The sequence below is a fragment of the Capra hircus genome, chromosome 26 (genome assembly GCF_001704415.2).
Source record: "Capra hircus breed San Clemente chromosome 26, ASM170441v1, whole genome shotgun sequence".
Taxonomy (NCBI): Eukaryota; Metazoa; Chordata; class Mammalia; order Artiodactyla; family Bovidae; genus Capra; species Capra hircus.
In genome coordinates, this window is record NC_030833.1 from 16,579,370 (window position 1) to 16,587,037 (window position 7,668).

At 43.3% G+C, this 7,668-nt stretch overlaps 1 protein-coding gene across 2 annotated transcripts in view; it reads right to left on the reverse strand.

Annotated features, from left to right (window-relative positions):
* The window catches only part of TRUB1 (TruB pseudouridine synthase family member 1), a 32,183-nt gene extending 24,886 nt beyond the window's left edge, over window positions 1-7,297 (reverse strand). The window contains exons 1-2 of one of the 2 annotated variants that reach the window (XM_018041656.1): window positions 6,962-7,297; window positions 2,947-3,042 (exon numbers count right to left, since the gene is read on the reverse strand). In XM_018041656.1, coding sequence (XP_017897145.1) covers window positions 2,947-3,042; window positions 6,962-7,250 — 385 coding nt within the window. In that variant the 5' untranslated portion in view covers window positions 7,251-7,297. Of the gene's footprint in view, window positions 1-2,946; window positions 3,046-6,961 lie in introns of both variants that reach the window. The other variant, XM_018041655.1, reaches the window with a different exon arrangement.

Genomic DNA, 7,668 nt, shown 5'->3' on the forward strand with positions numbered 1-7,668 from the left:
AACAAACTTCCCTTATTCTGTGATTAAATGTCTACTTTTTAAAAAACTATTCTTAATAGAAATCACAGGTATTAGGAAAAAAGTTAATAATTTTGACATATGAACACATTATATCATCACTGAAGGACATGTGTGATCAAATATAAATTAAGCCTCCAAATAGAAAATTATTTCCAATGCAATTTCTTCCACTCACACAAATCTCTGCCAGATGCCACCCCTTCACAATATTAAAATGGAAGCTTTCAACAAGATTCCTTAGATTTAGGGTAAAAAATAAACTTCTTTACTCAGTGCCCTGAATATCACTATTTTCTGCAAGCCAATGAATAACAATCATAAATTAATACAATCGGTCTATTCATAAATAAGTGCGCATTTTATCCCCTTTCTTCTGGGACTTCTGTTCTTGTGCTTTAGAAAGGGACTTCCCAGGTGGCTGGGTGGTAACAAATCCCCCTGCCAGTGCAGGAGACACAGGAGACACGGGTTCAATCCCTGGGTCGGGAAGATCCCTTGGAGGAAAAAATGACAACCCACTCCAGTATTCTTGCCTGGAGAATCCCAGGGACAGAGGAGCCTGGTGGGCTGCAGTCCATGGGGTCACAGTCAGACACCACTGAGCGACTAAGCATGCATGGACACCTTAGAAAATGGAAGACTGTAATAGGCTTCAACTCAAGAAGAGCGGAACTGATAAGAATCATGAACCCACTTCTGGAAGCAATGGAAAGAATGCTGTGATCGATTAGTAATTTCTGCTGTGGACATGGGGAACAAGGGCAGGAGTACCACCTATTTGCCATCCCAGATTAGGGCAGAGACTTTAACACTCAGCACGTCCAGGTTCAACTCTTGATCTCACCACTCACTAACTAGGGGACCTCACATACAATAAGTGCTCAATAAATGATTATCAATTATTATGGTAAGAAACAGTAGTTAAGGTGTCAGAATTTGCCTATTCAAGTTCTCTGCTGCTGCTGCTAAGTCGCTTCAGTCGTGTCCAACTCTGTGTGATCCCATAGACGGCAGCCCTCCAGGCTCTCCCATCCCTGGGACTCTCCAGGCAAGAACACTGGAGTGGGTTGCCATTTCCTTCTCCAATGCGTAAAAGTGAAAAGTGAAAGTGAAGTTGCTCAGTCGTGTCCGACTCTTAGCGACCCCATGGACTGCAGCCCACCAGGCTCCTCTGTCCATGGGATTTTCCAGGCAAGAGTACTGGAGTGGGATTCAAGCTCTCTAACTCAGGAAAATGAATTTTCATGTGTTTTTTCCTGTCTTAACCTCAAGCAAAGATGTTTCTGCCAACATGCATCACATAAAATCTGTAAATTTTAAAAAATGCAAATCATATACTGTTTCCAATTTTCTTGAAAAATATAATTTTATTCACCAATTTTATCCTTTTCTTCTAAATAAGCATTCATTTCCTCTGGCTGGCTTAGATCAAGTTTGTTTTTATTCGCATCTAATTTTAGCTCTAATAAAATGGACTGGATGCTGTAGCACAGTATTTTTCAAAGCATGAGTCACATTCCATTAGGGCAGCATGAAACCAATTTAGGGGATTCTGATCAACATTGTAAAAAAAAATGGAATAGAGTAAAATGAAAAAACACCAGGGCATGTAAAAAGGTAGGCTTGTCCCATAAAAGTTTGTTTCTAGTATGTGGGGCAGGGGGAAATGGGGAGAATTCCAATTGTGTATTTCTGTGACTATGGATACAGTTATAAAAAGGTGTCTAAAAACATACCCCATCCTGCGGATACACACTTTGGCAGTCTAAAAAGATAGACTTCAGGATCTCTGCATGTGTGCTAAGTCATTTCAGTCGTGTCTGACTCTGCGACCCTATGGACTGTTGCCTGCCAGGCTCCTCTGTTCATGGGATTCTCCACTCCAGAATACCGGAGTGGGCTGCCATTCCCTCCTCCAGAGGGTCTTCCCCACCCAGAGACTGAACCTGCATCTCCTGCAGATCCTGCATTGCAGGCGGATTCTCTACCATAGAGCCGCTGGGGTATTCCCTCAGAACCTCTACTAGATGCAAAAAAAAAAAAAAAAAAAATTAAAAAGGTGGAAGAAAAGGGGGCAAATGACTCTTCTTCCCTCAATCAATTCTATCAATCTTCTTCCACATGCAGTAAGACACTCAACTAATGCCCTCAAGAGAAAGTGACTTCCTCTGAGGAACTATAAGGTTCATTTTCTGAAGATACAGGCAAAAAAACAAAAAAAGTCATATACTGTGTCAGGAGTCCCCAAGACTCTCCCACGCTGAAAGATTCATCCATGGCTAAGATTTATCTACAGTGACATCCTAAGGTTACACAGCTGGATCCTTTTTCCTTCTATAATTGAAAAAGGAGTAACATGTGTACAATGTTCCTGCTCGAGGGAGCCCACTGGAAACCCAGCATCCAAAGTTTTACTGGAGGGGATGAGAGGAATGGTTATCATGTACCCTCTCACTGTATGGTGGGAAAAAAATCTCACTGCATGGTGGGAAAAAGTCTCAGACTCCAAGGTGGACAGCAGGTGTCCAGCATAAACCACACTGTTCACACAAACCAATGAGGCACACCAAACTGCGCTTATTGGATGGGGAAGGGTGGGTTCAACACCAAATCCAGGTCCCCAGAGGCAGGCAGGCCTTCAGAAAGATAGTGAACTCAGGCCTGCTGTGTTAATTCTTTTCTGCACAGATACAAACCCTTTCTCAAGGTCCAACCACACTCCACACATGAAAGTGGCTATTTCTAATAGCCTTCTGTACCTTGTAGAAGGGCTTCTTGAGAAGATGGCACTGTAAATCTAGTAGATTTGAAATATTGCAAGTAGACTGAAAATGACATGGCTTTAGTCAATTCTGTCTGTTCTTAATCAATATTTCTTTCTAATATAAGCGGCAGTTACATCAAATTTCCATTCATATCTCTTACCCAGGACTCCTCGGGCTGCACTGTCTAGGGTCCCTCCATGCCCAATTTTCAAAGTCTGCTTTTTCCTCTTGGTCCATTCTGGAGAAGGCATTCCAGCTTCTTTAAGAGTAATTGGGATTTAAAAAAAAAAAAAAAAAAGGTAATTACTTAGAGAAATGAAGTAGAATCTCCATTACTATGGGATGAGGCAGTGTGGATGGAGTACTCAAAACAAATAAAAAGTATTGTACAAACTTAATATATTTAGGTTATAAGAACTGTCTCATTTGAAAAGACCCTGATGCTGGGAAAGATTGAAGGTGGGAGAAGAAAGGGACAACAGAGGATGAGATGGTTGGATGGTATCACCGACTCGATGGACGTGAGTTTGAGTAAGCTCCGGGAGTTGGTGATGGACAGGGAGGCCTGGTGGGCTGCAGTCCATGGGGTCGCAAAGAGTGACACAACTGAGTGACTGAACTGATAACAACAATACTGACAAAGAACAGGCTTTAAAATATACAGACACTATCTACATTACAAAGAAACGGTATTCCCAAATTAGTTGTCGAAAACCTAGAACTCATTTTGTAAGGGGGAAAAAAAAATTTTTTTTTAACTGGGTAAATATCCACACTAATCCACAAAGATCCAGTAAATTCCTGGGCAGTAGTGGGCTGGTAGATGGAGGATGATGAGCAGAAGTTTTTACATAGGCAGCTAGTTTTAAAAGTCCTCAATTCCACCTCTAAAATCTCTTTTGTTCCCTGGTGTTCTCTACTGGTCACTCCAGCTACCTAAACATCTGGAGTATATCTCATACAGAGTTACTTCTGAGAACACTAAGTCCCCAAACTATCTGTATATCTGCCCTCCTCTCCTAATCAAAAGTCACCAATTCCTTAAAGAAGCTAATCTCAACAAAAGGTTACATGGGAAGAAGGTAACAGTTTAAGATGCCACTTATACGCCAAAGCATTCAGATTTTAAAAAGAGAAAAGGAAAAAAACAAAAGATGCCTGCCTGGCCTATCTCATATTCCTACTGTAAAGAATAAAATGAAATAATGCTATCTGAACATGCTTTGGAAACTCAAAGCTCTAAACCAATATGCTGTTATCATCATCATCGTGGTATATAACAATATATTGAGAGAATACTGGCTACCGGACTGCAAATGAGAATGGAGAGAGAAGCAGGAAGAGCTGTATTGTATCCTTCCAAACCCATAAAACTTTCCCTACTTCCCAGGTGACGCTAGTGGTAAAGAACTTGCCTGCCAACGCAGGAGATGTAAAAGACCAGGGTCTGATCCCTGGGTTGGGAAGATCCACTAGAGAAGGAAATAGCTACCCACTCCAGCATTCTTGCCTGGAGAACCTATGGACAGAGGAGCCTGGTGGGCTATGGTCCCTAGGGTTGCAAAGAGCCCGACACAACTGAAGCGACTGAGCATGCGTGCATTACCACTGACACAGAGAAGATGGGAAACAGAGTACAAGAAACTGAGAAGCAAGGACAGAGCAAGGCGAGGAGAGAAGGCAGAGCAACAATGGAGAAGCCAGGTGAAATGGCCAAAAGGATGTGCTGGGTTGTAATCACCACTTAATTACCACCTTAGTGAGTTGGAGGAGAAGGCAATGGCACCCCACTCCAGTACTCTCGCCTGGAAAATCCCTGGACAGAGGAGCCTGGTAGGCTGCAGTCCGTGGGGTCGCGAAGAGTCGGACACGACTGAGCAACTTCCCTTTCACTTTTCACTTTCCTGCATTGGAGAAGGAAATGGCAACCCACTCCAGTGCTCTTGCCTGGAGAATCCCAGCAACGGGGGAGCCTGGTGGGCTGCCATCTACGGGGTCACACAGAGTCGGACACGACTAAAGCGACTTAGTAACAGCAGCAGCAGTGAGTTAGAACTCCGCAGTGTCTGGAACACAATCCTAATGTTACTCTCTGATTACGGTATCACCATGCTTGGAAAGAGATGAGGATATGCTTTAACATGAACCTGTAAGGCTAGGCCTAGACTTCAAACCCTTCACCTTGACCTGTAACCCATTATGACTCTCTCAAACTGTATTTATAGAAACATTTTGGGATCTCTTTTGTATTTTTAACTTAACAGTGCTTGGAGAATGGAGGCCCTAAAGTTTACTGTCTTCCCTTTTCCCAAGTCTGAAGACACCTGACCTCTACTATGTTGGAATCTGGTTCACCCCATTGGCATCATGGATGAATATTTACTAAGATCTTTTCTAGCTATAAAATTCTGCCATGTTTTAGGCCTTGAAGGATTCAAAAAGACAGAAGAGCAGAGATTTTAGTGCCAGATGAATCAATGTAAGGAAAGGCAAAGAACATTAATAAGGGCCATGACAACTGACTGTGGCCTAAATCGGCAATTGTCAAACCTGGCTGGCATTAGAATGTTGTATTCTGGAATCTGTATCTTTAAGAGAACCTTCCAGGTAAATCCTGACAACCAGTCAGAATAGCATTTAGAAAGCCCTGGTCTAGCTAACAGAAATATAGAATCGGCCAATCACAAGCAATATAGAAATGGAGAGTAATGAGAATGTCTACTTCTCAGTGAGTGGCTTCCAGAAGACAGTTCAGCAACAGCATGGAAACAATCAATTTTAACTAAGTTCCAACAAGAAATTTCAGTTCCTGGAGACCAATTAACCAGAAAGCCAGGCTATCGCTTTAATCCTATGAGAAATCCTATGAGAAACCCATCTGAAAGAGAACAGACATTATTACTTTGAGGAACAAAAAAGCCATAGCTTAGCTAACAAGGCCAAAGGAAAGCAATTCTATGAATGAATCAACTCCATGATGACACCACAAAGCTTGTCCGTGATGTAATTCCTTCCTTCAACATCCTTACAGGTAACAAAGTATAACGAAAGTATAACAAAAGAATGAGCAGATATAACACAGGTAGTAAATATCTTCAGGAATTTACCAACAAACATCTGAACCTGTAATGGGTCAGTTTTAATTAGCAAATTCCTACCAGAATACTTTGTTTTTGCAATAAAAAGGGAAGCAATAACATTTGCCAGGGGACACTATTCAAAGAAGAAATCTGTACTGATTTGATGGAAAAATAAGCCAGAGCCAGACTCTGGAGGGCCTTGAAAAGCTAGTTAAATAGTTTTATCACCAAAGGCTACAGAAATTACTGCTATGAGCTCAGTAAAGGAGGAGTTGGTGTCTTTCAGATCTGGCTTACTGCAGGTGTCAAAAAAAAACTAAAAGTTCCTTGATTTCACTCTATGAAACGAACTACTGGATGGACAAACTGAGAGATCCTTTAGAATTTTCCAATATTCTCCCAGTGTATATAAAGACACAAACAAACAAAAAGAATGCTCTTAGAAGTGACCAAGTTATAGTGTTCAACAAAATGTGGTCCATACACCGCTTATACCAAAATCACCCCGAGCAACAGTTTAAAGACGGACTTTCCTAAAAACACTCCATACCCTCAGAATCACTCTCTCTGGAAGGGTAAGGATTAGAATCTGCATCTGTGCAAGGGACTTTAAATAATTCTTATGTCCACTTTGTGAAAAACACTGTGTTAAGACTTGGTTAAGTAATATCTACATTTCCAACATATTTTTAGGAAAGCAGCTTTGGAGTGTAGAGAGCCAGTGATTCCTTTGGGTACAGTTCACTTATGTGAGCCAAACAAAAGGTTTCTGAGGGATCAGATTACAGAAAATTGGTCTGCATGCCCAAGAGCAGAGGTTTATTTGTGGGTGTGTAGGTTTTGTTTTTTGTTTTTGCTTGTTTTTTTCCCTTGAGAACGACAACTGCCAACTAGGCTACAGGAGTTCACGTCAGGACAAGTCCTAGCCGGAGATGCTCCAGATTTCTGTCCAGAATTTATACAGTGGTCGTTCTCCCTTTCCCTTCCTTTTATCACTTGAGCCTTTAAAGGGCAAAAAGCCTAGCGTGCTCCGTGCGGCTTCCGCTCTCACGGCGACCGCATGGCCTCCGCCTGGTCCCCACCCGGCTGCAGTACCTGCCAGCAGCTTCTCCTTCAGCCGATTCAGCAACTCGGCTGAAGTGGGCCCTTTGGGCTTGTGCACAGCGAACACGCCGCTCAGGGACAGCAGCTTAGTAGCCAACGCGGGCTTCGAGACCCTGGCTTCGGATCCGGTCCTGGCCGCGGCCGCAACCGCCGCGGCTGCAGCCATCGCTGAGAATGTGGCGGCCGTTGCTGCAGCTGTCCCTGCACTTTCGGGGACTGGGGCTGGGACTGGTTTCAAACAGGACGACAACACCACCGCCGCCGCCTCAGCAGCTGCCATGCTTTTGTAGTCCAAACCGGTTTTGCATCTTGGAGTCGCACGCTAATGACGCAACAAGGAGTGCGCCCGACATCCCTCCTGCCTTTCCCTTGCTGCGAAGTTACCTGGGTGGGTGGAATCGCAAGGGCTTGTGGGAATTGTAGTCTTTGGTCTTTCTCGTGCTGGCTGAGAGTCGCTGACCCTTCTGAGGGCTCTGATGGAGTAATTTTTTATTCTATCATCCTGTTTGCTTGTTAAGTAGGGTTAATTCGGTGCCGCACGTGTAATTCACAGTTTCCGAACCCGAACACCAAGACTGTATAGATTTTCTGCGAGAAATATCTTCACATCTCTCCCGCATCCCTTTTAAGAATTAAGAAGACCCAGACCCCACTCCAGTACTCTTGCCTGGAAAATCCCATGGACGGAGGAGCCTGGT